The 16,304-nt window shown below is 29.5% G+C and overlaps 1 protein-coding gene across 2 annotated transcripts in view; it reads left to right on the plus strand.

Moving 5' to 3' along the window:
* Positions 1-16,304, plus strand: part of LOC126895228 (uncharacterized) — a 93,386-nt gene that overhangs the window by 23,476 nt on the left and 53,606 nt on the right. Inside the window, exon 2 of one of the 2 annotated variants that reach the window (XM_050666853.1) lies at positions 3,227-3,508. In XM_050666853.1, the coding sequence (XP_050522810.1) occupies positions 3,227-3,508 (282 nt within the window). Of the gene's footprint in view, positions 1-3,226; positions 3,509-14,530; positions 14,898-16,304 lie in introns of those variants that run through there. The other variant, XM_050666854.1, reaches the window with a different exon arrangement.

Below are 16,304 nucleotides of genomic sequence, written 5' to 3' on the forward strand. Positions count from 1 at the left end.
GAAATCAAAGACTATAAATGTTGACGTTACTATTAGTTGTTTTAATTATAATTTATTGATTTCTCATTTAATACCGGGAAATTGATTTTATATTTTTTTACCGTGCTCATAAATATTTTTTAACAACTGTTGATATGTTTTGACAAACATTGACTTTGACATATTGATTTTTTCTATACACATCTGCGGGCTGTGAGTATTACTATATTAGTTGTATGCATCTGGTGCACCGTGGCAATCATATGTATCTTTCTGTAGCTAAAAACCTCTCACCACTTGCCGCGGTGACCTTGTCAAGGCCTGAAGTGCATTGACCACACATTCACACCTGGAAAAGATGACTACGATAATGATGATGGACGTTAGATACCATAATCTACATGGCTCCACATCTACAATATAAAATAAAAAAAAACAAGATAAAGATAAGGTGTACGTCCAACTAATTTAATGATGAATAATATCGTAGTGTTGATCGATTGTATTATTCGTGAACAAAAAACGCTCATCGTCAATATTGCACTATTCTCCTAAGTTTCGAGTAGTTTGACTATTCGCTGCCCAAAGAATGTAATAAGACGAACAGACGATTGCAAAGGTTCTTGGGGTCACTTCGTCAGAATATGTAATTGAGTGTGTCTTCCATACTAGCAATGACTAATAAGTCCCCGTCATTTAAATAATTAAACTCTCAGAGACGACCAGGAATTCTTCAAATTTATTTTTTTTAATGAGAATACTAAATATAATACCAAAATCAATAATAGTGAAATTTAATATGACCATATTTATAACAATAATACTGAGCTATAAAATCAAAATTGATGTTTAGAGGACATTTAAAAATGTTTGTGACTAAAAAATATTTAGGTAATTTACATACAACGTATAAAACTTATTTTAAGTAACACATTCTTAAAGTAAATTTTGATGTTATATTTTTTAAAACTTTTCATAGTTTTTATAATTGTATATTATAACTAAATACACTTTATCTACTTAGAGAACAAGTACTGGTATTAGTACTATTTTTAGCTTCGATGCGAAGGTGAGAAGGTATTAATTTTACTATAATATGCTTTTTTTTTTAATTTTTAATTTTTTTTTGTCTGTTAATACTTTTTCTCAGCTCCCGCCGAACCGATTTCTTTCAACAATACGTCAAAAGATCACAAATCGTATCTAGTCAAAGACATTACCCTCAAAAATTGAACAAATTTCCCTCATTTCGCGTAAATGGAGAGAATCTCCAAAAAATTACAAATTTATAAATCGCTTATTTTCGAAATTTTTTCAATTTTTTTTACTTAAAACTGCCATAATTTTTTTAAAAATGACCAAATTTATAGATGAACAATATCTTTAACTATCATTTGATATATTTTTTTTATAAATCTGACACTTTACCTGCCCACAGGGGGGATTCAAAATGACAACTTTTCAACTTAACTTGTAAAAGTGTTCTAGAAATACTGACACTTTTTATATACCTTAAATTAAAGCTTATGTAATATAAATTGTTATTGAAAAAAGAAATGTCGGACTTTAGTTTGTTTTCATGATGAAAAGTAACATCATAGTTAATAAAAAAATAAGATTTTTGTAAAAAAATTATTTTCTATATTTTTAATTTTATAATTATCTATACTTTTTAAAAAATTTATGGATCAATACAATTTTTTTATGATAAATACTATTTATATACCTCTTTCAATCGACATACTTTTTTTTTTAATATTTATATATTATAAATATATTACACTTATAAATTATAAACAGGATATAAATAAGGAAATAGGAGATCATGTAGCTTTTGGAATAATCCACAAATTTAAACACTATATACAGATTTGCATCGAGGCATTTTTTATGATAGTGATTTTAATCACTGTCAGATATCTTTATACTTGACCCAATTATGCCATATCACCACTGTGCCGCGACCCCACTGTGCTGGTTTTTATTTTTTTAATAAAAACTAAAGAAGTATTTATAAAACTCGTATTAATGAATGTAAAAAGAAAAATAATTTGACTGGCAAATAATTGATATTGTTAAACATCACAGTAGACGTTTGATGACGAAAAATAATTGTGTGTATTTTATTTTATTATTATTATTTTTTTTGCAGTTATATAGCAAGTCTATTATGTATAGTTGTCATCAAATTGCAAAATTACCATGCACAAGTAAAATTGAATAGACTTTTTTGGCATTTATCGATTTTTCTTCGTCAGAAATTGTCTACAGTTGTTTATTATTATCATATAACGCTTAATAATACACATGTTTATGTAATAGCGAACATAGTCGACCTTCTCCATCAATGTATCCGTTCGCGTTTCTTCTTTGTCCCAACGACACTATGCCGAAAGTCGGTCATTCGTTTCCAATACATTTTGATTTAATGGACACTGGCGGCAACAGATAACGTATTTACTATTGCGAAGAGAGAGACAGACACGGGCAATTTATTAGACGCCGAGATTTATTGTAAAATAACCATTAGAATATTTGTAATACGAACATAATGACAATAACAATATTATGTACAAGTCAGAAACATAAAGAAGTTTATGTGTGTGTACATATTTGTAGCTTGCGATTGCCCACGTTTAATCCAATATCCCAACATATACCTCTTACATTTATTTTGAGGAAGCATAACGTACGCTCGGATTTGTAGAGGACATTTTTTGCCACCCCGTTTTTTTGATGCCGACTCTGTAGACAATTAAAAAAAAACAATCCACGTGGGTTAACTAGATTGTTACTTACGCGGCTGGCTTCAGCCATCGATGTTGTTTAATGTCCACTATAATTTATATTTGTATCATTATTAATATATGGTTTTTTCTGGACACATTCCTTTCAACACGCAACTTAAATGTCGAATAATACGTAATATTAACATTAAAAGATATTTATATTTTCGTTATTATTCACTTTTATATAATACACATAACATATGTCGCACAGCGATTATATTACTGCGAAAGTGATACAATTATCTTGAATCATAATAATATGCGAATTATATTTATATATTCACAATATAACAAAAATTTTGCACAACATTAAACATTCATTTTATTTTAATAAAATATCTTCATAAATAATGCATTTTTTTTTTATTTTTTCAAAAATAACCATCATAAAAAATATTGTAAATGGTCTTTTGGAATAACAACTTTGTAATAATAATATGAAATGTATTTTTTTTCAGGGACGATACAAATGGCAATAGCAATGGAGGCGGTGGAGGTGCTTTTACGCGCTGGCTCAGGGAGTTCCGGCGAGAGTCCTATAAAGTAAACAACGGCACAGGAGGAAACGCGCCTGGGGGCACATATCACACAACGAATGAAGATAATAGGCGACGGCATTCATTTAATGTGCATGACAAAAGTTTCGCCCAAACTGACCCAAAAGGTGTATCACATACTACTGGTCAGCCGGTCAGAGTGCCTTGTAGGCGTGCCAATAGCACGGCAGCACCAAAATCTAGGTAAGCTTCAGCAATTAGTTACGATTATTATAAAGTATTGTTTTACACGGAGATGATCTAGATAATCATCGTCTAACAAAGCATTAACGGCTTTAAAGGTGTGATGATCACAGAAATATTTATAGATACACTGTGAAGGTCCGTGAGAGTAAATTTAACACAATCGTGACTGGATCGCCCCTAATATCCTTATATCGGTTACAATGCATAGCTGATCTCAACGCGAAAACAATAAACTATTTTGTGTGCGTTATGGCCTTGAGTCAATGAGAATGTGGAGAGCTGAAGTATACTTGTGTTTATTAAATGTTATCTAATGGTTTTAACCGGAACTACCGATGCGATTTGTTTGATAACGTAAATAGTAAGTCGGATGTGTTATAAAAATAATTATGCAGTTATGTGGATCACAATAAAAGGAATCTAAACGATTTCTTTTTGGCAATAAAATTACTAAGTTACGCGTTAAGTAGAATTGACACTATTTTATTGAATACTTCCTCACATCGTCAGTTATTTTTTGATTTTTCCAAAAAATATCCTTTGCGTTAGAATCTTTCAATTTTTGATATCAACTTTTATTGTGTCACGTTTTTAATTCTAGACGTAACATTAAATATTATTTAAATAAAACTTTTATCTCTAAACTCAGCATCTTCAATTGTTTTAGATATTAATTGTTATGTTTAACTTGTTTTTCATAATATTGGGAGTATCATTTAAACTTGACTTATTTTCAACATAAGCGATCAATCACCTGACTTCATAAAGTAAATAAGTGTATAATTGAAAAATACCAAAAATATAAAGTTAAATTATGGTTGAACATCGTCAATATTTTCCTAAAAGTATAATCTAATAAGCTACTTTTTTAATATTTATTGTTGTTTTATGTGTAATGAAATAACTATAATATTCTATTCCAATAAAGTGCAATTTATTGTCTCAAACCCATGTACCTTCTAGACATTTTAATCTCTTTAATGAAGGTCATGATCATTTCACCATGTATCCGGTTCGAGGGCTTAAACGAAAAATATCTATGGATTGTTCAAGCGAATAAGTCTTTAAAATGTGTGGTAAAACATAAATACCATTTGATCATATAAATTCTACGATTTAGTACATCTTTATACAACTGAACGAATACGATATTGATTATTTTTTACTACTATGGATAATAATTTTATGAAGCATAAAAAATCCTTTTTCTTCCAAAATAGACTTTGTTTTAGTCTAGACTAAATGATTAGTGACTTTGGTGTAGCGTTATTAAATCGTATGTATAATATTACGCGTATTTTTTTTATATATGACACTTGAATGAGTCATTGATAAAAAAAGATTAAAATTACCTACATATCAAACTGTTTTTTTTTTTGCTTTTAATTTAACAGTCAACGCTTAAATTAGAAAATAAAAATACCTGTAAATGTACACTTAATAAATTATCAGACAGTAAACTCAATAATAACGTTTTACATATTTTGCTTCAATTTAAATTTATGAACAATAGAAAAGTGTGAAAAACATAGACTCTAATTGGTGTATAGTTCCTATGGATAATTTGTCCGTATTTTGCGTGAACCATGAATTACGATTTGTTACTCTTGTTCGCGATGTCATTTGCATTTTGTTTGCTACAACAATGGAACATATCCACCTACCATCCACGACCGTCAAGTAGACTTAATGTGGGACATATGATAATACGAATACTCACTGATAAAACCATAATATGTGTCACTGTATTTAAATCAATCATGTGTACGTAATTTTAGCTGTCATAAGGCGAATTAGCATTAAAATTTCTTTATGGCTAGATCGAATATTTTTTTTGGAGGTACGTGTTTCATCATATCAAATGTGAATTTTACATTAACTTGCTGAGCTATCATAAGAAACGATTCGATACAAATCTGTAGATTGTGTTTAATTTTAACAGATTGGTAGATTATCCCAAAAGCAAAATTAACACGTATTTTTTCTTCTACTTCGACTGCCATTTGCACATAGAAAATTATATTTTTTGAACTTCTAGTACATAAAATAAACTTTATTTTAACATGTATTTAAAAGACGCAGTATTCCTGGAACATTTTCAACAATTAAGTTGAAAAACCTCTAATTTTTATACAAATTTTCAAGTTTTAAATAATTCAAAAAAGCTTTTCTTAACTTTGAAGAGGCAAAATAACCTAAATAAGTATAAATTTATATTTAATGTAAGTTGGATTCATGTAAATTTTATATTATTTGGTGGACTCATTTCTATGAAAAACTTTTTAAGGTATTTTAAAATGAAAAAACAAAAATAAAATTTTAACACAAAAATAGCATGGTTTTGACAACCATTTGCACGTAGAAGATAAGTTGTCGAGACCAAATTTTTTTTAAAATTTAGAGTACTTAACATAATATTTAATTTGACATATATTTTAAGGACGCAGTAATTCCAAACAGTATATCGCGTAAATTATGTAGCTGTTGTTTTGAAAAAATACTGTTTTACAAGATAAAATAGATATAAAATTTCACAAAAAGATTCTGAATGTATATTATCGTACATAATTGGCAGCTTTCGACAAAAAGTAAATCATTTGAAATTTTGAAGGTTCTCTGGGTGACTAAAGAAAATGAAATTATTTATATTATGGTGTTGAGTTACAGGTATGAAAAGATTGAAGTGAGTTGAGTATATCAACGTGTAACAGGGAATAATAGCGTGGGCGGATGAAACTGGCAATGACAGGCGGCAAAAACGCTTCGTGATTATAGGGATGCAGGAAGAGAAAGTTTTGCAGTCATGTTGTATGGAACAAATAAATAATAAACGCGGTTTTCAGTTGAGAGTTACTAAGTAGTCTTGAGGGAAATACAGTCAAACGAAGAATACATCATGGTCTATGGAACCAGTAATAAAAACAATTCATAGAAAAAAATTGAATTGAATCATTCGGCTTTGAGTTGGATAAAAAACCAACAATACAAAACCAAATCAAGCATTATTTATAACTTTTTTCTTTGTTTTGTCAATTGTGACTACCAATACGTCCATAACCTAATAAAGAACAAACATTAACATTCGATTATCATTATAATCCTTACAGACATTAAACAAAAATGGTTTCCATAACTAAAAAAAATATTTACCTATTATTTACTACTGTTATTAGGCTAAAGAAGAAAGTAATTTGAACCTAAATAATTTATTGCTATTGTGTCTTTTATACTTCTGGAATGATACATGATTACAAATGATTGTAGTATAGTTAAACGTAGGTTCTATTTTTGACACAATTCTTTAAATGTTACATTTGCAATATTAGTAATCAATAAAAATATTTTTATGATGCATATGATGATAAGCTTACTCTTTATTTATTGGCATCTAAACTCATAAAAGCATTCATAATAACTCAAAATGAGTTGACATAGGTAAAGAAATTTAAAGCTTATTGCACATTGCCATTAGAGCTTTCTCGTGGTAATAAATATCGGTCAGCACTATAATAAAAGTAAATAACAGTAACTAGCAGTAAAGTACCCCCCAATCCAGGTGACAATAATGGAATTTTCAAATCCATGAATGCATTATCTTTTGCCGATCAAAGATATAAAATTGTTTTATCGCCATGTTAACTGATCCTAAGATATGGGCGTACAGGTCCACAAAAGGTGTTGAAAAGAAATTATTGAAGCTACACGAGATGGATAATGATGTGGTGAATACAGTAATATAATAAAATAGAGTATCGGGGTAAAAGGTTGTAAGGAATCTTAAAGCCACCATTTCCGGAAACGAATCATACACTACATACACGACCGGAATTCGAAATCAGTTACAATATGTTATGCGTCAGATGAGAGTAATTAAGATAGTTACTATGAAAATTCTTCATTGCATACCGAGAACGAATCAATAGGTTGACCTTTGTCGGGTAACACAAAGAGAACGAGAGCGTAATTAAAAGTAATCCAAAGCCGCCATCCGGGTTGTATCAACTAATAAAATGAAAAAAAAAAAGAGTAATAATAATATTACATTCTTCAGAATCGAGGGTTTTTAAACTGATTGCAATGTAAATAATTATTGGGCATGTGGTAATGACTATTTAAGGGAAAGTTGCAGCTTATCATAATAATAAGAACTATAATATTGTACGATTGTGTTACAGATAGTTAAGTAGTTATCCTCAATCGCCTCTGCAGTCTCTCCGTAAAATGCTTCCCAAATATGTAACTAAATGGCTCAAACGTCGAATCGGACGATTTTACAACCCTAAACGTTCCAAAGGTATTCTGCCCCCGAAATAGGGAGAAATCGTATCCAAAACACACAAGACTACAATCCATGTTAAAAAATTATGACCATCATTTCGAGGTCGTTACACATAACGTTACCAATACAATCTATGATTTGTGAAACAAGTTGTATATACACAATAATTTTTATCGCCAAATTAATAAAAAATAACAGTTCGATATCGGTCAATGGCAAAAATCACATTGTTGTTGTTGTTATTGGATATTATTTGTCTCCAATTCGTTTTCTTTATGAAATTTCAAATATGATTGCAAAATCTGTTTTTGTCAGTTGAATATAAATAATAGTAAAACATCGAACGAAAACAAGCCAAATAGTGTTGCATTCAAATATATTAAATAAAAATAAGAGGCTTTTAACGTCATATCGTTTTCATTTGTTTATACAGAAACTTGTCATTGTTTGGTATTTATTTTTTTCAAATTTAATAAACAAAACAATGTAATGTATTATTATAAGGTCTTTTAGGATAGCTAGTTGTCGTCATAACGAGTGGCGCCAAGTAGCGAAGACGGCCGTTGTTAGGAAAACGCTTTCTCTAAACTATATGGCGTCAGCGTTCGTCATAAATAATTGATCATCAGGTTTTTGTCATAGGTCTATTGTTTAATAAAAGTTGTAAAACCAAAAGCCGAAAGCGATAGTTGCGTTATCAGTATTTAGCCTAAGTACCACCTTTCTCCGTAGACTTCAATAGTGAAAACCATAACATTCTGGTAGCAGAACATATTAAACATATGAATTACTAATCTGTTTCGAACATCCTGATACATTATAAACGTTAGCTTAAAAGGTATTTTTTTTCTTAAAAATCAAGACAAATTATGGATAGTATACGACTAATTGCTTCATAATTTTAATATCACTTTCATGAAACCATTATCCTTTCTCTTAAACGAAATCACGGAATACATTATAATAACAATGATTATGAAGCATCAAACACAATAATATTTAACTTTGTGCATACCACACAGCATCTGCCTTGTTCTTGTGGATCAGAAATAAATGAATTTCAAAATACATTAGATCGATCGGGAACAACATAATTATTTTCTAAATATTTGCTTACTGGACAAGATTTTCTTTTTATTATTGCATATTTAGCGTTTTCAAACCAATGAAGGCAATCCGTTATTACTTTTTCATAAATTATTTTCTTGTATATTAAAAATAATACCTTTATCGTGATATAATTTTTTTATTTATCATATCCTAGAAAGTATTTAGGTCTGTAATTTCGCTATTTGATGTCACGAAACAGTACACATAAACTCTTCAAGCAATTTTGCATTTTTCAACAACCCGTCCACTGCACGTATGAAAATATTTTTTGCGAACTCACTATTTTCGATGCTATTTGATTTTACACTAAATATTTATAGAATAATAAGTACAAATTCCTATGGTTATTGATTCGAAGAGGTCATTGATACGTTTTATTCAATTGCAATTAATTAGTATTTTTTTTAGTTTGTACATCGGCTATCTTTTTGCAAATGAAGCAATATTATAATTTTTACAATAACAAAAAAATTAGACTTCATTTTCTATTGGATAATTTTTTGTTCTTGTGTTTTGAGATTTCTACTTGATGAATGAAATAAGTGTTTGTATAGTTTTCTTTAAATGTTCAGTTATCTTTAACTAATAAATTTCCATAAACCGTTGCTAGTGTTATATGTAAAATAACTGTATAATTGTTGTCCTATATAATTTACCCCATCGTCAAAAAAAAGTCGTCTGTAAATTTTATTTCAAGCAAACCGGCTTGACTTGGAATTTTTTATTTAGTCAAATTATGAAACAACATAACTTGCTAATACTCGTATAAATTTGACTGAATTATTCAACAGTATTAACATAACATTAGCCTCTCAATATCGTTCAAAAAGGTAATAAATTTCAATCAATTCAATTGCCAAATCCATTATACTCAACACCGTTAATTACTTAGTAGCTTATTTCATTCGGTTATTTTGTCAAAAAAATTTATATTCAATTATCTATCTGTTATAGGTTTTAACTATATTTTATTAATATGTTTTTTTTATATACATAGTCGAGTGGTACTATAATAAATTATTATTCAAAATATTAAACGATATAATAAATTATTACATTCCGTAGTGTTAACACAATAAGTAATGAGTTTAATCTAAGTGCTTAGTAACAAAGAAATTTAATTAACTCCTGTTTCAAAGAATATTTAATATTTATAGTACATCAATTTTTCACCATTTAGTCAAAGTAATATAGAGAAATATTGTTATACTATTTATAAATTAAAATAAGTTACAAAATGTGTTTTAAATATCATTGTAGAATTCCTTTTTAAAATAGTGAAGACTATCATTTTTAAACAGGCCATGTTGTAATAAATAAATTATATATATACTGCATCAAGTTTCTACACTAGATAATAAATAATTTTAACTTAATAATTTGTAACTTTAAAAAATAGGTTGAACTACACAAGATAATGCTATGTTATCGTAAAAACATTATTAAAAATGTGTATTTAAACCTACAGACTAAAAATTATAAATCTGAAAAGATTTTTTAAGTGATAGTTTTTTTTTATATTTAAAATATGATCTACATGATTGATTTTTTTTTTTAATAAAATAAAATTTAATATTATTTAAAATTATTGTTGTGCAGTAATTTTAGATTCCAAAGTATTTAATTAAACAGCTATAACATTCCATGACTTTTTAAAAATTTTAAACAACCCAAGAATATAAAACCAAAAGTGAGATACATTAATATAAAAATATTTGTTAGAGTTTCATTTTAGGCGCAAAATGAGATGAACTTGATAGAGTTTAACTCTTCCAATTATAAAATTAACCTATCCAAAATTCTAGAAATACTCATAAATAATTACATAAAAAGAAATTTTAAACTAGTTAGATATAATAATATGCTCCAAAAATTTTGTAGAAATTGTAACTATGAGTATTACTGTGATATTGTATTACAGTACTAATAGTATACTCATAGTTTAGATTTCAAAAAATGTTAATACACAAACTTTTAATTGTGTGATAAAAATTTAAACAAACATTCAATAAAACGAACTGAAATTTGCACAGTTATTTAATAGCTAACCAATATATATGATAAGACGTTTTTAAGATTAAGTCTGTGCTATATCGATAAAGAATGTTGATTTAATAATCACTGGGTAATAAAATAATAGTACTCTTTAGTTCATTAAAATATTAGCATATAGTCATTTTAGAGATTAATATCTGTTAATCTTAACCATGTACTATACTATGGATAATATTAACGTGACTTCAGTTAAACAATACATTCTGAGTAATATCCAATTATATAAGAATACATTGTATAATTATAGTTAATAAATACCATAAAAAATTCGGTGTATTTGAAGTAAATAATATCCTAATACACCATACACTAGGCTGTTTTTCAATTTTGTTTTTATTATCACCATTGTTATTACTATTATCAACGTTGTTATTACGGCCTCTGGTATAAAATAAGAGGCGGATGTTGAATGGTAATATTATCCGCATTCGTTCAATGTTTATAACCCTTGGAGCTGTAGTTATTACTCGTTGCGACGCATGTAAACTGTGATGCTCGTAAGGCGCAATTATTGCCGTATGTGTGTACATACTAAAAAATACTAGTATTTACTTAATCCAACACTTTCACCCACAAAAAATATCATATTCAGGCTTTGACTATCTGCCGTCATTTGTCTTAATACCACGAGTACCAATATCATTATTATATTAAAGATTTTCAACTGCACAATGTTGGACCACGCATTGTGCAGTTGTATCATTTTTCCAATTTTCCATAAGTTCAACAACTCATACGTTTTTAAGTTGTAGCTAGTGATCTTGAACTGATGTTAAACCTTTTGTCACGTTTGTTTGGTTGCCTACATGATCGGCCGTGGCTCGGTTAACGAGAAGACTAGTTCAGCGCATAATAATCCACATATTATAAACCCGTAGAATGTTGGTACACTCCTCATACGGTAGTCGATCGCCACCGCCATAGAACATCTGTGCGAGTTCCGTCTCGGATAAAAATGTCATTTCTTCGTTCTGTGAAAATCGATTTTTTCCTCTTTATACATTTTTTATTTTGAGCTCGACAACTCATCGATAATAGAAATAAGAACAATTTTTCCTTATGGTCGATGTAATTGTTGATTGCAAAAAATGTACTTGTTATAGGTTTTTTTTATTATATTTTTAATCATACAGTTGTAAAATAAAACCAGTTTGTACGAATCAAAATGTTTATAATGTTAATATGGTTCGGGTCAAAGAACTTTTTGACGTATCTTAATATTTTTCTTTACAAGACATATAAATCAAAACAATTTAATATAGTTGGTATTTCAAATAAGTGTGATAATATATTTCACCATTAGATTTCACCATTTATTCTACCTCGCTAATTAACTATAATATGAGTTGACATTAAAATTAAAATACAAACCTAAGTATCGAATTATAATAAAAAGTCGTTTGTTTATTCGGTATAAAAAATAAAAATTGTATTACATAATATCAAACTTGACATTCATTTAGTTTGACCGAAAGTCTAAGAAAACCTATTAAAAATAAAGATTGTATAATATTTATGCTGCATTCGATTTTTTTATCATCTTGCAACTAATTATTATTTAAATACAAATAGATTCTATTGCTTTTTGAGAAATTCCTACTGTTGCTTAATTATAATATTTTTGGAAAAGAAACTTAAATGTGTTATAGTTAAAATTAGATAAAATTATTACAATAATTGTTTAACAATGATATCAACTAAATTAGGCAAGTATTCTTAAAAAAAAAGTTTTTTTAATAAAAATATTAATTGAAATTCTAGAAACTCTATTTTATGTGTTTTATTTATTCTTAAACTACCGTACTTCCCGATGTGTTTTAAATAATTTGTATAAATAAATGGTTAAATAGGACGCTCAGGTTGATACTATTTCTAACAATTAATCTTAGTACATAATAATTTATCACATTGAATTGTATCCTTAATGAATGTAACCGATACGTTCTAATTCTATCAAAAAAAATTTTTTCTGATCAGTACCGCCAATCATTATTGCACTCTGACACTCAATTCATCAACTATGAATGGTATAATGTTATACTTTGTTGAACTACAATAAGTAACAGGATTGATTGTGATTTTTTAGAGTTGTGAAATCATTTAATATTTGTTTGTATCTAAAAATCAATATGCTGATTTGGTTATAATTATATAAATATAGTTAAAAACGATAAAATATTGAGCAAATACGTTTATGCCTGTAATTTTTTTGTGAGATCAGGTCAGTCGAACACTTCACAAATAATTTCTTTAGAAACTAATTGATAATTTATTTGAATTCCTCTGGTAATCAAATGATCGTATTAGTCGATTTATTCAAAGTTCAGTCAAAAATTAGTTTAATGGAGTGAACCGATGTCGGTCACGGTGAGTACCGGGTCCTATTAGAGTTAGTGTTGATGTATCTTCAATTATCTTATTTGAGTTTCAATAATATAAATTCGTGGGCAATCTGAGGTCATTAAAGAAAAATTGAATAGTAAATATTTAACATGTTGCGTTTCGAATTATTGAATGTAGAACCAATAATTTTTCATTTTCTCTCAAAGAAACGTTACCATAGACATCGGAAGTGTGCCAATGGTTTCAGTTTATCCCAGTACTTAAATAACACATGCTGTGGTTTACTGCAGTGTTTGAACATCCGTATAAATAATATGATGCGATCTATCAATGTTTGAAAAACTATCAAAATAGCTAATCATTATTCTTAAAAAGCCACGGAAATGAGTAAATGTAAAACGACTAAAATTTCTTTTGTTCGTAATACTGAAAATATTATTGTACGATTAGTAATAAAATAGCAATACATTTGTGTTTTTATATTATAATCGTAATCATTACTAAATTAAAAACTCTAAAAACCACAAAATATTTACCACATATTGAACAATAGTAATCATAAATGATCTGAGCTTTTTATATGAAGTCATTTTCAAGCAATACACTTAGTGAGTACCGCGTAAGAAGGATGTACGGCTAGATTACTATGTCAATAAAAATTAAGATAAAACACCCAACTTAAAAAAGTATTTGGGGTGAAACGTAATACTTGATTGGTAACATCACCGGTATAAGACAAAGGAAGTGGGTTGTTTAGTGCAAAAAGAATCGAGCCACCTGCAGGTGTCACCACTGAACTGAACCCGGTCGTGGTATAAACGCTGGTAGTGGGAGGGATGTGGATGCGTTTCGTGGTATTTACCGCGTGTCTAGGCCGCCGCAAGGCCGGACGTTTAACCTGTCCAGCGGTACTGCTCTGGGGCTGCAACATATACACAAACCTTAAACGCGACAACAGCGACGGAACTATTCGCGAGGTGCGCGTACGAACGCCTAGTCACCTCCACCGCCTCCTTCGCACACGAACTCACCGCAGGGCACACGCTATAGGATGTTGTACGGGCTGTGCATATGGACAAGAGAGCGACGCGTGCGTGCGTTATAGTCCGTGATATGCCATTTAGTTGATCCAAACACACACACACACACACATGTTCCCCGCCATTGGCACCGTCGCTACTACTACTACAACTACTCATAACAATATTATCTATACTTATACGCGCATACACCGCGTTGCTGCACGGCAGTTTGGTCGTGAACGTCAATACGTCCGGATCAGAAAGGACTGCCACAGCCAATCGAACCGGTTTTTAACATTGCTGCAATATTCCTTGCCGACAATACGCGCTGAATTCAATACAATTTTACCGTGTGCGTCTCGTCGGTTTGTGATACGGTTCGCTCGTTAATGTGTGTGGATTTGTGCGTTATCCGTTTTAAAAAGAAAGTGTCTAATTATATCTTTATCGACATATTTGATCGATTGGGGAATTCTACTCTTTATTGTTATTATTAGTAGTGAGCTTGTGTTTTTGTGTTCCTATCAGATTTAGTAACAATGTCAATGCAGCCCGCAGCCGACTGAAGTTCAATACGGTAAGCACGTGCTCTTATTATTTTTTTTATAGTTGTCATTGTTGCAAGTAAAAAATTATGTGATTTTTCGTTATCAAATATTTTGTCAACGAACAGCTCGAGTTACCTGAATGAGTCATGCTGACGTTTTACATTATTGTTTTTATCCGTTCGGCAATTTTTTTCATAAGACGTCTGGGTCTGAACCGCATTCCTTTGGCAGTCTTCGCTAACGTTTAACGAATACGCACTGTGACGCGTTTTAATAAACCAACTCTTCACTGTCAAACGCTTATAATTATCTATTAAGTATTACGATTCAGTGTGATCCGACTTCAATTAGTGTGTATTGTGTCATATCCGATTAGTCATTTTTGTTCGATATGAAATGTTACGGAGAAACCCATTTGACAAAATGACTAGACTCTTAGCAACGAAAACTGACTAAATTGATTTAATTAATATTTACATTAATTATTATTATTTTAATATGTTTACATGGAACTAACTACGATCAATTAACAGCTAATCACTCTTGTTTTGTTCATTATAAGTATTATATATGTGTATAAATGAAGATTCAAGTACATGTTTGCTCGTATAAAAATGCAAATAGTTTATGATTGCTGGTTTACCAGCCAGCAGTTAAAATGAATAGTTGTATTTTTCTTCGTGGACAGTTTTTGAGTACAACGGACGAAGTTGATTAGTGCAATTGTCTAATAATGTTTGGCCAAATATCGAAGAAAAATACTTCCACCCTCAAGCAATTAATATAGAAAGGAATTAGACTTTCGCTTAGTTACTGTTAACCGTCCAAAGTTTGTATATGACCTTAATTATTTAGGTTGTTGATTGATGTTAAGATCACGTGGAACAATCGTTTCTGGCGATGAGATTAAAAGAGTGTTAGGTGAATAATTATTGGAAATTAAGATCCTAAATCGGCAACTTAATAAACAATGCCTGGTGAAAATATTATTCACGGTATGTTAACGAATGGGTGTTCATCACGCAGAAGAAATGAATAATCTTGATAGCTAAAGAGTAAAATTATTAAAAGTGTAATTTTTCAGTTCATTTTTAAGATTGACCTATTTAGCCGATATATTTTATTGCCTTTACGTTTACGATATCCGTTTCATTAGGATCAGTGTTTAATAAAAAAAAAATTTTCTTTATATAGTTTCTAATAAAGTCGCTTCAAAAGTAACTAGTTATTTTTGTCAAACAAAATAATTAATATGTTAGCAATCTTTATGGGATTCCAAAGAGTCTGGTGATATTTTTGAACAACTAACAATAGCTACAGGAATCCCTTTTTTTCTTATTCTGTCCTTCAATTGTCCTACATGTCGAACAAGTGATCTGAATTCTTTGTGGACCTTTCGTGTTTTCCAGAAATGTTATTGAAATTTTGTTGGAAAT

The sequence above is a fragment of the Daktulosphaira vitifoliae genome, unplaced genomic scaffold, assembly GCF_025091365.1.
Source record: "Daktulosphaira vitifoliae isolate Bord-2020 unplaced genomic scaffold, ASM2509136v1 Scaffold_1, whole genome shotgun sequence".
NCBI lineage: Eukaryota > Metazoa > Arthropoda > Insecta > Hemiptera > Phylloxeridae > Daktulosphaira > Daktulosphaira vitifoliae.